The sequence below is a fragment of the Lolium rigidum genome, chromosome 1, assembly GCF_022539505.1.
Source record: "Lolium rigidum isolate FL_2022 chromosome 1, APGP_CSIRO_Lrig_0.1, whole genome shotgun sequence".
In the NCBI taxonomy this organism is placed as follows: domain Eukaryota; kingdom Viridiplantae; phylum Streptophyta; class Magnoliopsida; order Poales; family Poaceae; genus Lolium; species Lolium rigidum.
The window spans coordinates 43,632,797-43,650,996 of record NC_061508.1 but is presented as its reverse complement, the minus strand read 5'-3'; the positions used below and the strand labels follow the sequence as shown (position 1 = coordinate 43,650,996).

Below are 18,200 nucleotides of genomic sequence, written 5' to 3'. Positions count from 1 at the left end.
GCCACTACTACTTCGCTTCCGCTATTTGTGATGTTCGTTGATCGATAGATCAACTACTATTGTAATATTGGATCATGTGATCTACCTTTGTAAGACGATTATGTGTTGTAATAAATGATGACTCTATGATATTCAACTATTATGTCTCGCAACAACAATATTCCTGGGATTGCGATGTACGGCATAATAGGCATCTGGACTTAAAAATCCGGGTGTTGACAATCATGATCATAGCATAAACCAAGTACTAACACGGTGCACGCACTGTCACCTTTACACACGTGCAGGAGGAATAAACTACTTTAATAACACATCACTAGAGTAGCACATAGATAAATTGTGATACGACATGCTGCAATCATAAAGAGATATAAATAAGCACCTCACTATACCATTCAATGAGTAAGTATTCTGTGAAATCTAGCCTAAGAGACCCACACGGTGCACACACTCGTCACCTTTACACACGTGGGACTAGGAGTCTCCGGAGATCACATAGGTAAAACTCACTTGACTAGCATAATGACATCTAGATTACAAGCATCATCATATGAATCTCAATCATGTAAGGCAGCTCATGAGATTATTGTATTGACACACATAGGAGAGAGATGAACCACATAGCTACCGGTACAGCCCCGAGCCTCGATGGAGAACTACTCCCTCCTCATGGGAGCAAGCAGCGGTGATGAAGATGGCGGTGGAGATGGCAGCGGTGTCGATGGAGAAGCCTTCCGGGGCACTTCCCCGCTCCGGCAGGGTGCCGGAACAGAGATCCTGTCCCCCAGATCTTGGCTTCGCGATGGCGGCGGCTCTGGAAGGTTTCTGTGGGTTTCGTCAATTGTTGTCGAGTTTTCTGATCCAGGGGCTTTATATAGGCGAAGAGGCGGCGCATGAAGGTCGAAGGGGGGCCCACACCCTAGGGGGGCGCCCCCCCCCTTGGCCGCGCCGGGGTAGGGTTTCGTGGCCCTGTGGCCCCCCTCTGATCCCTCTCGTGTGTTCTGGATGCTTCCGGGGATTCTAAGATCTTTGGCGTTGATTTCGTCCGATTCCGAGAATATTTCGTTACTAGGATTTACGAAACCAAAAACAGCGAGAAAACAGGAACCGGCACTTCGGCATCTTGTTAATAGGTTAGTTCCGAGAAAATGCACGAATATGACATAAAGTGTGCATAAAACATGTAGATAACATCAATAATGTGGCATGGAACACAAGAAATTATCGATACGTTGGAGACGTATCGGCATCCCCAAGCTTGGTTACGCTCGTCCCGAGCAGGTAAAACGATAACAAAGATAATTTGTGGAGTGACATGCCATCATAAACTTGATCATACTATTTGTAAAGCATATGTAGTGAATGCAGCGATCAAAACAATGGTAATGGCATGAGTAAACAACTGAATCATATAGCAAAGACTTTTCATGAATAGCACTTCAAGACAAGCATCAATAAGTCTTGCATAAGAGTTAACTCATAAAGCAATAATTCAAAGTAAAGGTATTGAAGCAACACAAAAGAAGATTAAGTTTCAGCGGTTGCTTTCAACTTGTAACATGTATATCTCATGGATATTGTCAACATAGAGTAATATAATAAGTGCAATAAGCAAGTATGTAGGAATCAATGCACAGTTCACACAAGTGTTTGCTTCTTGAGGTGGAGAGAAATAGGTGAACTGACTCAACATTGAAAGTAAAAGAATGGTCCTCATAGAGGAAAAGCATCGATTGCTATATTTGTGCTAGAGCTTTGATTTGAAAACATGAAACAATTTTGTCAACGGTAGTAATAAAGCATATGCATCATGTAAATTATATCTTATAAGTTGCAAGCCTCATGCATAGTGTACCAATAGTGCCCGCACCTTGTCCTAATTAGCTTGGACTACCCGGATTATCACCGCAATACATATGCTTTAACCAAGTTTCACAAAGGGGTACCTCTATGCCGCCTCGTACAAAGGTCTAAGGAGAAAGCTCGCATTTGGATTTCTCGCTTTTGATTATTCTCAACTTAGACATCCATACCGGGACAACATAGACAACAGATAATGGACTCCTCTTTTAATGCTTTAAGCATTTGACAACAATTAATTCTTTTCTCATTAGAGATTTGAGGATATTTGTCCAAAACTGAAACTTCCACCATGAATCATGGCTTTAGTTAGCGGCCCAATGTTCTTCTCTCACAATATGCATGCTCAAACCATTCAACTCGGTGTAGATCGCCCTTACTTCAGACAAGACGAACATGCATAGCAACTCACATGAAATTCAACAAAGAGTTGATGGCGTTCCCCAGTAAACATGGTTATCGCACAACAAGCAACTTAATAAGAGATAAAGTGCATAATTACATATTCAATACTACAATAGTTTTTAAGCTATTTGTCCCATGAGCTATATATTGCAAAGGTGAATGATGGAATTTTAAAGGTAGCACTCAAGCAATTTACTTTGGAATGGCGGGAAAATACCATGTAGTATAGGTAGGTATGGTGGACACAAATGGCATAGTGGTTGGCTCAAGTATTTTGGATGCATGAGAAGTATTCCCTCTCGATACAAGGTTTAGGCTAGCAAGGTTATTTGAAACAAACACAAGGATGAACCGGTGCAGCAAAACTCACATAAAAGACATATTACAAGTATTATAAGACTATACATCATCTTCCTTGTTGTTCAAACACCTTACTAGAAATTATCTAGACCTCAGAGAAACCAAATATGCAAACCAAATTTTAGCATGCTCTATGTATTTCTTCATTAATGGGTGCAAAGCATATGATGCAAGAGCTTAAGCATGAGCACAACAATTGCCAAGTATCACATTACCCAAGACATTTATAGCAATTACTACATGTATCATTTTCCAATTCCAACCATATAACAATTTAACGAAGAGGAAACTTCGCCATGAATATTATGAGCTAAGAACACATGTGTTCATATGAACCAGCGGAGCGTGTCTCTCTCCCACACAAGCATGATGTAATCCAATTTATTCAAATACAAACAAAAACAAAAGCACACAGACGCTCCAAGTAAAGCACATAAGATGTGGCCGAATAAAAATATAGTTTCAGGGGAGGAACCTGATAATGTTGTCGATGAAGAAGGGGATGCCTTGGGCATCCCCAAGCTTAGACAGCTTGAGTCTTCTTGATATATGCAGGGATGAACCACCGGGGCATCCCCAAGCTTAGACTTTTCACTCTTCTTGATCGTAGTATATCATCCTCCTCTCTTGACCCTTGAAAACTTCCTCCACACCAAACTCGAAACAACTCATTAGAGGGTTAGTGGACAATAAAAATTAACATGTTCAGAGGTGACACAATCATTCTTAACACTTCTGGACATTGCATAAAGCTACTGGACCTTAATGGATCAAAGAAATTCATCCAACATAGCAAAAGAGGCAATGCGAAATAAAAGGCAGAATCTGTCAAAACAGAACAGTCCGTAAAGATGGATTTTATTAGGCCACCAGACTTGCTCAAATGAAAATGCTCAAATTGAATGAAAGTTGCGTACATATCTGAGGATCACTCACGTAAATTGGCATAATTTTCTGAGTTACCTACAGAGAATTTTGCCCAGATTCGTGACAGCAAAGAAATCTGTTTCTGCGCAGTAATCCAAATCTAGTACTTACTTTACTATCAAAGACTTTACTTGGCACAACAAAACATAAAACTAAGATAAGGAGAGGTTGCTACAGTAGTAAACAACTTCCAAGACACAAATATAAAACAAAGTACTGTAGCAAAATAACACATGGGTTATCTCCCAAGAAGTTCTTTCTTTTTAGCCATTAAGATGGGCTCAGCAGTTTTAATGATGCACTCGCAAGAAATAGTATTTGAAGCAAAAGAGAGCATCAAGAGGCAAATTCAAAACACATTTAAGTCTAACATGCTTCCTATGCATAGGAATCTTGTAAATAAACAAGTTCATGAAGAGCAAAGTAACAAGCATAGGAAGATAAAACAAGTGTAGCTTCAAAAATTTCAGCGCATAGAGAGGCATTTTAGTAACATGAAAATTTCTACAACCATATTTTCCTCTCTCATAATAACTTTCAGTAGCAACATGAGCAAACTCAACAATATAACTATCACATAAAGCATTCTTATCATGAGTCTCATGCATAAAATTATTACTCTCCACATAAGCATAATCAATTTTATTAGTTGTAGTGGGAGCAAATTCAACAAAGTAGCTATCATTATTATTCTCATCAAGTGTAGGAGGCATAGTATAATCACAACAAAATTTTCTCTCAGCAGTAAGTGGCACCAAAAGACCACTATCATTATAATCATCATAAATAGGAGGCAAAGTATCATCAAAGAAAATTTTCTCCTCAATGCTTGGGGGACTAAAGAGATCATGAAAACCAGCTTCCCCAAGCTTAGAACTTTCTATTTTATTGTCAACAATGGTGTTCAAAGCGTTCATACTAATATTACTACCAGCATGCAAAGAAGATTTCATAGGTTTTTTAATTTTCGCATCAAACAATCCATGTTTTAAATCAGAAAATAGAACAAGAAGCTCACTCTTGTACATTATGCCAAACTAGTGTAAACAAGAAACAACAAGATGCAATTGCAGGATCTAAAGGAAATAGCTTTGAGCACACACACAACGGCGCCAGAAAAATACTTTACCCGAGACCGTAGTATGAGAGCCTTTTTACCTTTCCTCCCCGGCAACGGCGCCGGAAAAGTGCTTGATGTCTACGGGAGCTTCTATTCTTGTAGACAGGTGTTGGGCCTCCAAGAGCGAGAGGTTTGTAGAACAGCGGCAAGTTTCCCTTAAGTGGATACCCAAGGTTTATCGAACTCGGGGAGGAAGAGGTCAAAGATATCCCTCTCATGCAACCACCGCAACCACAAAGCAAGAAGTCTCTTGTGTCCCCAACACACCTAATAGGTGCCTAGTTCGGCGAAGAGATAGTGAAATACAGGTGGTATGAATAAGTATGAGCAGTAGCAACGGTGCCAGAAAAGTGCTTGGCGTGTAGTTGATGGTGGTGGTATTGCAGCATGAGTAATGCGATAAAAACGATAAACAAGCGTAGTAACGCGATGAGTAGTAACGCAGCGGTAGTAAACAAGTAGTAGTAACTCAGCGAGTATTTAGGAACAAGGCCTAGGGAATAGACTTTCACTAGTGGACACTCTCAACATTGATCACATAACAGAACAGATAAATGCATACTCTACACTTTTGTTGGATGATGAACACATTGCGTAGGATTACACGAACCCTCAATGCCGGAGTTAACAAGCTCCACAATAATGCTCATGTTTTAGTAACCTTTAGTGTAAGATAGATCAACAGACTAAACCAAGTACTAGCATAGCATGCACACTTGTCACCTTCATGCATATGTAGGAGGAATAGATCACATCAATATTATCATAGCAATAGTTAACTCCATAATCTACAAGAGATCATGATCATAGCATAAACCAAGTACTAACACGGTGCACGCCTTGTCACCTTTACACACGTGCGGGAGGAATAAACTACTTTAATAACACATCACTAGAGTAGCACATAGATAAATTGTGATACGACATGCTGCAATCATAAAGAGATATAAATAAGCACCTCACTATACCATTCAATGAGTAAGTATTCTGTGAAATCTAGCCTAAGAGACCCACACGGTGCACACACTTGTCACCTTTACACACGTGGGACTAGGAGTCTCCGGAGATCACATAGGTAAAACTCACTTGACTAGCATAATGACATCTAGATTACAAGCATCATCATATGAATCTCAATCATGTAAGGCAGCTCATGAGATTATTGTATTGACACACATAGGAGAGAGATGAACCACATAGCTACCGGTACAGCCCCGAGCCTCGATGGAGAACTACTCCCTCCTCATGGGAGCAGCAGCGGTGATGAAGATGGCGGTGGAGATGGCAGCGGTGTCGATGGAGAAGCCTTCCGGGGCACTTCCCCGCTCCGGCAGGGTGCCGGAGCGAGATCCTGTCCCCCAGATCTTGGCTTCGCGATGGCGGCGGCTCTGGAAGGTTTCTGTGGGTTTCGTCAATTGTTGTCGGGTTTTCTGATCCAGGGGCTTTATATAGGCGAAGAGGCGGCGCATGAAGGTCGAAGGGGGGCCCACACCCTACGGGGGCGCCCCCCCCCTTGGCCGCGCCGGGGTAGGGTTTCGTGGCCCTGTGGCCCCCCTCTGATCCCTCTCGTGTGTTCTGGATGCTTCCGGGGATTCTAAGATCTTTGGCGTTGATTTCGTCCGATTCCGAGAATATTTCGTTACTAGGATTTCTGAAACAAAAAACAGCAGAAAACGAGAACGGCACTTCGGCATCTTGTTAATAGGTTAGTTCCAGAAAATGCACGAATATGACATAAAGTGTGCATAAAACATGTAGATAACATCAATAATGTGGCATGGAACACAAGAAATTATCGATACGTTGGAGACGTATCAGCGACCCCACCAGTCAGTGTCTCATGCTAGGTAGCGAATCGGTATGTTTAGTATTTTCATTTAATTTCAAATTCCAGTAAAATACTGAAACTTTGCAAAATCATAGAAATTTCATTTGAACTCAGAAAAAGATAAATAATATATCAGAATGCTCACAAAAATAAACTCTATTCAAATAAAATATAAAACAAAAATGTGTGTCAAAATAAAATTTCACTTATTTTTAACCTTATTAATTATGCCATTTCATTTATTTAAAATACAATTTGAATTCAATAATTAGTGAAGTTATAAAAATTAAATTTTAACTATTCAGTAACTAAGTTAAATGTTAAAATTAATTTTATTTACCATAATTGCATTAACTTAATTATTAGTGGTAATTCATAAACCCTAGTTTGCAAATTACTATTTTCTATTTTCTTTAAATAGTAATAACTCAAGAAAATATTAAAAGCCAATATTATTTTGGTCTTTCACTTATTTACTTAAACATATTTAGTTAACAAGTTAACTATTTTAAACCCTAATAACAATTATTAAACCCTGATTCTTAATTAAACCAAAATAGGAGTTACCCTAATTATTAATTCTTGTGGAAAAATTAATAAAATGTCAAACCATCACTAATTTTGATTCAAAATAATTAGTAACCACAACTCTATTACCAATTATTATTTTAGGAGTTATACCATAGCTTAGAAACCCTAGTTTCAAATTAAGTAAGACCTTGATCCCATTATTTCATGTGATCATCCTAAATTAGTGCAACCCTAAAACTCTAGAGGTTCAGCCCATATGATTATATCCACTTCACCTTTAGGTGTAGACACTTAATAAACAACCAATGAATGCATGATTATGATCCACTAGCATAAAACCAACTCCCATGAGATTATCATTTCATGTCCCTATTCTTAATTAAAACCTATATTATTCTCTAGTATCACTTAGGAGCAAACCCTAACTTGTTAATTGGATTAGTACCATTGATCACCACTCCATTATACCACACCATTAGGATAAACCTCAATCATTAAACCCTAGTAGAACCATAAGATAAACCCTAGTACCAACCTTATGTAGCAATACACAACACATGCTTCTATTCCACTAAACCCTACTTAGGAAATGATAAGCCACTTAGCTTAGAAACCATTAGAGATTATTTGGTAAAGCAAATATGAAGCCATAGTAAACCTAATAGCAAACCTATGGAACCATCTTAATAACCATCCTTTGATATGATGTATATGGGAAACCATGGTAATAACCCTATCAATACCTGCTACATATAAACCCATTCTACTTAAAGAACCCAACTAGTTCCTATTAGTGAAATTAAATGAACCCAATAGTAAACCCTAGAGTTACATAGCTCCTATGTATAGTAGTTCATACCCTTATTTAACATGTTCTTCAAAAGTTATTCTTTTGAAGTACAGATGTCAATCAAACCTTAGAAGCCCTAATCCTTCTTTGAAATACCTATTATCACTTAAACAACATGTTCTTCAGAAGTTATTCTTTTGAAGTATAGTATAAGTAATCATCAACCATGTTCTATAGAACTTAAAATTAACAACTGTTCTTTATCTATTATTCCACCATTATTCTTTATGTGTATGATTGTTATGATGTCTTATATCACTTGATTATGATGCTAATATAACCAAACCCTAATAAGAACCTTGTTTGAGAACCATTCTAAAAGTGCAACCAACCCTAAAGAAATCTTTACAACTCATACATCCTAAATCATCGAGGTTAGGTTACGCTCGGGACGATTGCATCTCATACTATGCATTATAGCATTTTTGCCAGTTCTTTAAACATTGTCCTTACGGACGATGATGGTATTTCAGCATTTGGAGTTCTCACGTATCGAAGCTTTTGCCTGCATAATCTTGCAGTCAAGAAAGGCAAGTTCATCGCTTGCTCATCTCATTTGATTATTTGTATCAAACTATATGCAAAGTACTATACTTATCACTCATGCATTGAAAAGCAAAGTATTATTTTACAATTATGAATATGACTATGTGGTGGGCAATGGAACCATGGTATGTGTTGATATGGTGGATGTTCCATTGCATGGGTACTACTCATCTAGGACTAAGTACCAATGCCAGTCCGAGTGATTCTAGCGCCGTACATATCGCGTTGACCATAAGATCTATAATGGCTCGCAGGGAAGTCATCTGTATCTTTTCCCTTACGCACGCCAACGTATTGGTAGAGCCGCGGGGTGTTGGAGGCACTGCCAGTAGGTTGGGATAGCCTTTTAAATCCCCATCCGTGTGTGATGTCGGGCTCTACGATCTATGATGGATTGTCCAAAGTGCACCGTGAGTAAAGCCGTATTATCGGGAGAAGTCTACTCGGGAGTGTACGGGTGGACAAAAGGGTGGGTTTGCGGGGTCGCGGAGAAGGCGGTGATTGGCTTGGACCTTACACTGGCCCCACACCAAGGAAGTGTGGACGGGAACGATCACCCGGTTGGTATCAAGGATAAGTTCTCTTATGGGAAAAGTAACGCACCTCTGCGAGAGGATGCGAATTGTGGCTGTCACTCCCTGTTCGGGAAGGGAACTGCGAACGTGGCGGAAAGGAACTCCACGAAGTTCGTTCAACCTATGAAGACCGACGGGCATAGTTTTCGGAATAAAATAAACCTTTTGAAGAAATGTTTATGAAAACTTGCATTGGCCTATGACTTTACGGTCTATGGCTGTAGCTAGTGCATGATACACCTATTTCCTAATATGGACTTGCTTGAGTACGCTCGTACTCATTCTATCCCATTTGAACCCCCTTCTTAGATCAAGGCACCGAAGGAGAAACTACCGTGGAACTCGAAGACAAAGGAGTCAAGCTGCAACAAGATGAAGAATCTAATCAAAGAAGTCAATGGAGTCAACTTCGCATCGGCTAGAGTGGAAACTTAGACTAGTAATAGAAGGGAACCTTTCCCTAATCCTAGCACCTAAGTAGTTAGATTTCTATAGCAAGCCAAGTAGCTCTTAAACTTGAGATAGCAATAAGATAGACTACGAGTCGTTCTACTGGAGCTTTATTTGAAGTTTTACCTCCTTTGTAAAGTAAGAGGTTGTGTTGATCTTATGTAAACAACTCGTGTGTACTTCTCTAGACATACCTTGGACTCGCATATGTTTCTGTTGTACCACTCTGAGAGATGTAATATGAGTGGAACGGTGTTTCACTTGTGTTATGTCAACGACTTGTGTACTACACCATGCAGTGGTACGCTGGGTCATCACAAATTCTTACACATATTTATGAGATTAGATGCATATAAACGCTGCGAGGATTCACCCAAACCCGCAGCCCGTGAGGACTACTCACACATAATATCAAGATCAAAGATAGAAATCATTGTGGCATATACTTTGGATTGAAATCACAATATTCTTACAATGATCATCAATTCTCAAGGAGATCTCTATTACAATGGTGATGGCTATGGCTATGGAGGAGATGGGAGACGGAATGGATGAACTATGGTGGTGGATGTCCTTCGGTTTGGTGTAGATGGATTTCATTGATGGAGGCTCTGTTTGGCGACGAATGGCTCTCTCTTTAGCGTCGTGTCCTTCACAGACCTTATAGGGTTTAAACTCTCTAGAACCGCCTTTCGGCGTCTGGTCAACTTTGCCGTACTTGTGATGCGATTTTCTTCAGTTATTGCAGGTCCATTTGTCATTATGACGTGATTTCCTGCATACCATTCAAATATAGAAGAGATTTCATATCTTTGCAATAATTAGTCATTAGTAGTGCATTGAGTAGGAAACTTAGTCAATTTCTTGACTTAGCTAAAGGTTTAAACGCGAGAAAAAATGGCGTATTTCACCGCCACCACCCGACCTGACCCAGATGGGGCCCAAAGGGACCAAATCTGTGTCGGTAGGGGTACCACCGGCCGCACAAGCAAAGCCCGCCGGCAGCCCTCAAGCTACCACGACACCACGCTGCGAAGCCGCTGTTCCATTGCCTCCATGTCCACCCAGCCTCGCCGGACCGCCAACAGACCGAGAAGCACCGCCGCGGGAATCTGTGCGCTGCGCCACCTCACCTTGCGCATAGTAGAAGCCCGGCTACTGCCGCCGACGCAGTCCAGGCAACGCTCCGCGGCCCACGCCAGCGACGATGGAGAGGGGGGTTGGAAGGGGAAGGGGAGTGGCAACGCTGTACGGAGGGCTCCCGTCCGCCCGTGCGGGGGTGAGACCGAAGCCAGGTCGGGTTTTTTCTTATCCTCAAACTTCTTGAAGGTGGAAATACTAGAAAAGTATACAAAGCCTTAATAAACGGGACATGGTGTTTTGGTTCAACGGGACATGGTGTTTTGGTTCTTAGGTCTAAATACACCTATTAAGAAAAAAAATATTTTAAATTTATTCTAAAATAGTGAAAAATTATGACGAAAAATCCTAGATGTATATTTTGACATTCTATGTTTACTCACAAAAGTTTGTGGAAAAAAGATATTTTATTTGATCTACGTAAAAAATATAAAAACATGTCACGTAAAAAGCTAGTATTTTGAATCACCAAAAGTTGTCTTTTTTACGTAGCTCATAAAAAATGTCTTTTCTTTGCGAAACTTATTGTACTACGAGCATATATTTCAAGGCATTGATTTTTTCCTTTTTTTATTTATGCAACCACTAGAATAGTAAATCCTAGTCACACATGACACGAATCACTCAGTCAGTCTGTCACACTCAAGACGATTCCACGCAGACGCAGCGGGCATAATGATCAACGGGTAGTCAAGCACGAGAAATGAAATCCGCGACGCGGCCCAACATCTCGGTGGCCGCCTCCGTGCACGGTCGCAGCAGGTGGAACACGTGGCCCTGCGCCGGCGTGTCCACCAGCTCGGCCTCCCCGCGCCACCCGCTCGCCAGCAGCGCCGCGTGGTACGCCCGCCCCTTGGGCGCCAGGAAGTCGTTCTCCGCCACGGCCACCATCACCCTCCCGCACGGCATCGCCGCGAGCCGCGCCGAAGCTCCGGCGGCCGTCGGGCAGATCCTCGGGTCGTCCACCTCGGCGTCGGGGCGCGCGCACGTGAACGCCCACTCGCGGCGGATCCTGACCTCCAGCTCCGGCGACATGGTGTTCGACGGGTCCCAGAAAAAAGGGTGCAGCAGCATCACGCCGGCGATCGCCGCGCCCTCGGCCGCGGCGCGCAGGGCGACGTTGTGCGCGATGTTGCCGCCCGCGCTGTCGCCGGCGAGGAACACGCGGGACGCGTCCCCGTGCGCCGCGAGCCACGGCTCCGGACCCGCGGGACCGGCGGTGCAGGCGTCAACCGCCCACGCGAGCGCCGCCAAGGAGTCGTCGTAGGCGGCTGGGAGCGGGTGCTCCGGCGCGCGGCGGTACTCGACGGACACGGCGATGGCGCCGGCTCGGGCGGAGAGGGCGTTGAGGTAGCGGTGGTACGTCGGGGAGGCCGCCGACTCGACCATGAAGCCGCCGCCGTGGACGTACACGAGGACGGGCAGCTTCTTGGCGCTGCCGCCTGCGGCGGCTGCCGGGAGGTAGAGGCGGACGGAGAGGCCGGTGGCCGGGTCGATGGTGACGTCCTTGGAGGCCACGCCCGTGGTGGCGTCGACGGACGCCGGCACGGTGCGCGTGCCGAACAGGCGCTCGATGTTGCCATTCTTGTAGACGCGGATGAAGGGGAAGAGCTCCATCTCGACCTCGCTGGGGCAGGCGGCATCGCTGCTGGGAGCCATTCCTGTGGATGCGCTCTGTGAAGGTGAAGGCGAGCTTGCAATATGGATCGAGTGCGGTGGAGGAAAAGTGAAGTAGGAGTAGAGTAGTTAAGAAGTACTCCGTAGTGGCTCGAACAAGTTGGAAGTTTTTATATCCACAAGCTTGGCTGCGGGTGGCTCGATGGAGCTGGTCCGGGTGACGGTGGAGGTGCGCCGTGCTTTAGCCGCCAGCGGCGCCGGTCACAGGGTCTAGAAGACCCAGAAGAACTACCATTCCAACCCCTGAAGAACTACCATTCCACACGTGGAGGGTCTAGGAGACCCTTTATCTCCAATGCTTTTTAATATTGTAGTGGATATGCTTGCCATCCTAATTGAAAGAGCAAAAGTGGATGGTCAAGTCGGAGGATTAATCCCGCATTTGGTGGAGGGAGGTCTCTCTATACTACAGTACGCTGATGATACTATCCTTTTTCTTGAACATGACCTCAACAAAGCTGTTAATATGAAGTTAATTTTGTGTCTCTTCGAGGAGTTATCGGGGCTTAAGATTAATTTCCACAAAAGTGAGATTTTTTGTTTTAGAAAGGCAAAAGAGGAGGACGACCAGTATAAGCAGATCTTTGGATGTGATGCTGGACAACTCCCCTTTAGATATTTAGGTATCCGATCCATTACAAAAAAAAACTCAGGAATTCAGATTGGTATCCGGTAGAAACACGGTTTGAAAGTAAATTGGGATGCTGGAAAGGTAAGTTATTATCCTATGGTGATAGGTTAGTTCTTATTAATTCAGTCTTAACTAGCTTGCCGATGTTTATGTTGTCTTTCCTGGATATACCTGTTGGGGTAAGGAAACATTTGGACTTCTATAGATCGAGGTTCTTTTGGCAGTCTGACGAAAACAAAAAAAAAAATACCGGCTTACAAAATGGAACATTGTTTGTAGACCCAAAGATCAAGGTGGTTTAGGTATCGAAGTTCTAGAGATCAAAAATAGGTGTTTATTGAGTAAATGGCTTTTCAAACTTCTTAATGAAACCGGTGTGTGGCAAGAATTACTTCATAATAAATACCTTAGACTGAAGACATTGTCGGAAGTGCAAGCTAGACCTACTCATTCTCCTTTCTGGAAAGGATTGATGGAGGTCAAACAGGAGTTTTTTGCTAGGGTTTTCCTCAAAGTGGGTAATGGTATGAATACTCGCTTCTGGGAAGATATCTGGTTAGGAAATAACTCGTTGGCTCAGCAGTTTCGTCCATCATAAGAATGTTACAGTTGCACAGGTGTTAACCCAAACACCGTTGAATATTACATTCCGGAGGGTCTTGAATGGTAACAAATGGAGTTTATGGTTACAATTATGTCGGAAACTTATGAGGGTAAATTTGAGTGAGGAAGAAGATGATTTTGTTTGGAAATTGACATCTAACGGCATATTTACAGTGAAGTCAATGTATGAAGATATTATGTGTGATCATACCCCTTTTCCGAGGAAATATTTATGGAAGGTTAAAGTGCCACTTAAGATCAAGATTTTCATGTGGTTTTTGAGTAACAAGGTGCTGTTAACTAAAGACAATCTAGCTAAACGGAATTGGAATGGGTGTACAAAATGTGTTTTCTATGGGGAACAGGAGACTATTCAACACCTTTTTATTGATTGCCCTTTAGCTAAATTATTATGGCGTACGGTTAATTTCACTTATGATCTTCAACCTCCAACCAACATTACTAATATGTTTGGTAATTGGTTAAACGGAGTAGATAGACAATCTAAAGCTTTCATCCGGATTGGGGTTTCTGCTTTATGTTGGTCTATTTGGAGGGTCAGAAATGATATAATTTTTAACAAAAAAACTTCTTTTCATTTCTTGCAGGTTATCCATATGGTCTCCCACTGGGTCCAGCTTTGGGGCCTACTCTCTCCGGAGGGACAGCGGGATGCTATGGCTTCTGGCTGCACACGGCTCCTGATGGCCGCCGCTCAGGATATCTTGTGCCAGGCTGATTGGCGACATACTAGAAGGCTATGTTGATGTGTAGTCTCAGTATGTGTTTCTTAGTTCTTTTCGATGGTTGATTGTTGGATCGATCGTCGGTGATGGATGTTTTGTGAATGACACTGTGTGGAATTTTGTTTTTTAATAAAGGACTATGTGCATCATCATGATGCAGAAGCTGGGGTATACCCCATTTCGAAAAAAAAACGTGGAGGGTACAATTTACAAAGAGGACCTTTATCATCACTCGCCGTGAGAAACCTAGAATTTGAAGAAAGGCCCTCTAAATTAACAGAAAACACACTAGGACAAAAGCTAGAAAAGCAATCGGGTCCCTAGGCGTCACCGCCACCTCTCGCCGGCGATCTCGAGACGTTCCCGTCGAGATACGATGCCGAGCTGCTCAACAGCATTCTTCCGGCGAAGCATCTGATCCGCTGGCCACTCCTCCTCCTCCGGGGACGAACCACTTGTTGGTGGAGAAGTGTTGAGCTCCGACGAATAGTGCGCCGTAGGGCCTTCATCTTGGAGGTTGAAGAAGGGCCGCTTTGCCGGCCAAAGTTCACGGCGCCGCTGTAGGACACCGCTTGTTTCGGTCGAAGCAGCTCTTGTCCAGAAGCCCCATAGCACCCTGCAGGCAGAAGCCGGCGAGCATGGGCCGCCAGTGCATCGCCACCGCTTCTCTTCTGGCCACCATGGCAAGGAAGAGGAAGTTGCAGGCTAGCAACAACCAACCACACGCGCATCGACGGAGAGGACATGATCCCCCTCCCCGATCCAAAATCAATACGCCACGCTTCTGCTCCTCCTCGCCACCAAGACCGGCCAGGAGAGAAGCAGTAGCACACCTTGCAGCTTCACAAAGAATCCCCACCTCGCCTCCACGGCCAGGAAAGACAATGTTGTCTTTCCTTAGCTGCTAAGGCTGGTCATAGTGGAGAGTAACTTAGACTAGTAACATATGTCATGTTACTAGTCTAGGTTACTATCTTCATAGTGGGTAGGAACTTATATGTGGTGTCATGCATTGTGTCATTTATTATGTTGTAGACTCATTTTGCCTTGGGGTGTGTGATGTTATGGTAACATAGCTAGTTACCACCTCACTCTCTTTCTTCATTTATTGGCATGCCATGTCACCAAAATGTCTTGAGATATGTGATGTTACTAGCTATGTTACTCTCACTATGAGCAGTCTAAGGGATTAAAGGATGATCTCTTAAAAAAATAAGGAAAAATTATTTTATGCATTGTACCATTTATCTTCCCTTAGCGAATTAATTTCTTACTATAAATAAATTAATTATCATTAAATTCTGGAGATGACAAGAAGCGATAATAGGTTGTACAACTTATATCTAACTGCATGTTATTTTTCTAAGCTACTCCCCACTATGACCAGATTAAGAGCATCTCCAGTCGCGTCCCCCAAACCGTCCCCCAAAGGGATTTGGGGCGCGCCGGACAAAAAAAGCGTTCCAGCCGCGTCCCCCAAAGCCCTTTTTTGTCCGGCGCGCCCCGATACGGTGTCCGGCGCCCCGAGCCCGTCCCCGTCCCACGGGGACGCACCGGGGACGCCGGACACAAGCAGCGAGGCCAACCGACGCGGGCCCGACCCGTCAGCGGCACGGGGAAAATTCGTCTCACACTCCCGCCAAATCCCGCCGCTCCCGCCAAATCGCGCCTATACCGCCGCGCACGGGCCTCCCAAAACATATCCTGCCGCCGATTCATTTCTCCTATCCCGCCGATTTCTTTCTCCCTCCCGCCGTGCACCCGCCGCCGCCGCTACCCTCTCCCCATTCCATGGCGCCGCCGACAGCCCCCAAAAAGATGGCGAAGAAAGCGGCCAAGAAGCCGCCGGGCAATGCGACGATAGGGGCGAAAGCGCCGTTCGCGAAGCCGCGGAAGGCGCCGGCGGCGGCCCTGGCAGCGGCATCGGCATCGGCGGCAGCGGCAGCGCAGCAAGAGCAGGCTGACGCGTCTTCTACTGCTACACCTGCGTCGGCCTCCGCGTCGTCGACGGAGCAGACGCACCATGCACGGGAACGAGGCAGATCGCGACGAGGTCGTCGTGCTCGACGGGCCTGCGTCGACTCGGGACACGACGCCGTCGACCAACCCCTTCTTCTAATTTGCATGCACCACCGGTCTGTAATATGATCGCGCGCCCGGTACTTTGATCGATCGCCGCTACTCGATCGCGACGAACCGGCGGGAACGATCTCTTTTGAATGCATCTATTTGAATTTCTGATTGGGGGCGGCGTTTGGGGGACGCGGCTGGGGAGCGACGTCCCCCAAACGCGGCACGAACAAAACACGTCCCCCAAACGCTCGATCCGGCGCGGTTTGGGGGACGCGACTGGAGATGCTCTAAGAACCATCCTACCAGGTAGAAATCTATTCAATCTTTCTCGATTAATATTGGTGGCCTTGTATATATAATAAAATAGTTTGTATAGGAATATTGTATTTGAGAACGGAGGGCTATTTATATGGACGCCCGTACTGTACACGCGAGACAACGGTACCTGAATTCTTTTTCTTTACGGGGAACGGTACCTGAATTCAGCCACGCAGCATCGCACCGGTCAGTGTAGATAAGCAAACTTCTCGTATACTGAGTATTTCAAAGCACTGGGTTTTATTTTTGTATGAATCCACGAGAATAATAGATCCTGCTCACACAATGACACGCCTCACTCAGTCACTCTGTCACACTCAGACGATGCCACGCAGTAGACAAAAGGGTAGTCAAGCACGAGAAATGAAATCCGCGACGCGACCCAACATCTCGGCGGCCGCCTCCGTCCCCGGTCGCAGCAGGTGGAACACGTGGTCCTGCCCCGGTGTGTCCACCAGCTCCGCCTCCCCGCGCCACCCGCTCGCGAGCAGCGCCGCGTGGTACGCCCGCCCCTTGGCCACCAGGAAGTCGTCCTCGGCCACGGCCACCATCACCCTCCCGCACGGCATCGCCGCGAGCAGCGGCACCGCCCCGGCGGACGTCGGGCAGATCCTCGGGTCGTCCAACTTGGCATCCGCCCGCGCGCACATGAACCGCCACTCGCGCCGGATCCTGACCTCCAGCTCCGGCGACATGCTGTTCGACGGGTCCCAGAAGAAGGGGTGCAGCAACATCACGCCGGCGATCACCGCGCCCTCGGCGGCGGCGCGCAGGGCGACGTTGTGCGCGATGTTGGCACCCGCGCTGTCGCCGGCGAGGAACACGCGGGACGCGTCCCCGTGCGCCGCGAGCCACGGCTCCGATCCCCCGCCACCGGCGGCGCATGCGTCAACCGCCCACGCGAGCGCCGCCAAGGAGTCGTCATAGGCCGCGGGGAGCGGGTGCTCCGGCACGCGGCGGTACTCGACGGACACAGCGATGGCGCCGGCGCGGGCGGCGAGCGCGTTGAGGTAGCGGTGGTACGTCGGGGAGGCCGCCGACTCGACCATGAAGCCGCCGCCGTGGACGTACACGAGGACGGGCAGCTTCTTGGCGCCACTGGCTGCGGGCGGGAGGTAGAGGCGGACGGAGAGGCCGGTGGCCGGGTCGATGGTGACGTCCTTGGAGGCCACGCCCGTGGTGGCGTCGAGGGACGCCGGAACGGTGCGCGTGCCGAACAGGCGCTCGATCTTGCCGTTCTTGTAGACGCGGATGAAGGGGAAGAGCTCGATCTCGACCTCGCTGCTGGGGCAGGCGGCATCGCTGCTGGGAGCCATTCCGATGAATGCGCTCTGTGAAGGTGAAGGCGAGCTTGTGATATGGATCGAGTGCGGTGGAGGAAAAGTGAACTAGTAGTGGTATAAGTAGGAGACGGGCCATTTGGAAGAACAAGTTGGAAGTTTTTAAATCCACAAGCTTGGCTGCGGGTGGCTCGATGGAGCTGGCCCGGGTGACGGTGGAGGTGCGCCGTGCTTAGCCGCCAGCGGCGCCGGTCACACGAGTTTGTTGTCTCGGCGATCT

The 18,200-nt window shown here is 45.7% G+C and overlaps 2 protein-coding genes across 2 annotated transcripts; both read right to left on the bottom strand.

Annotated features, from left to right (window-relative positions):
• Positions 1–11,282: 11,282 nt before the first annotated feature.
• On the bottom strand, positions 11,283–12,251 carry LOC124707237 (tuliposide A-converting enzyme b2, amyloplastic-like). Its single transcript, XM_047238908.1, has one exon. The coding sequence runs from the start codon at positions 12,249–12,251 to the stop codon at positions 11,283–11,285; it is 969 nt and encodes a 322-aa protein (XP_047094864.1).
• Positions 12,252–16,920: 4,669 nt separating this feature from the next.
• On the bottom strand, positions 16,921–17,956 carry LOC124707229 (tuliposide A-converting enzyme 1, chloroplastic-like). Its single transcript, XM_047238896.1, has one exon. The coding sequence runs from the start codon at positions 17,954–17,956 to the stop codon at positions 16,991–16,993; it is 966 nt and encodes a 321-aa protein (XP_047094852.1). The 3' UTR covers positions 16,921–16,990.
• Between the last annotated feature and the right edge of the window lie 244 nt (positions 17,957–18,200).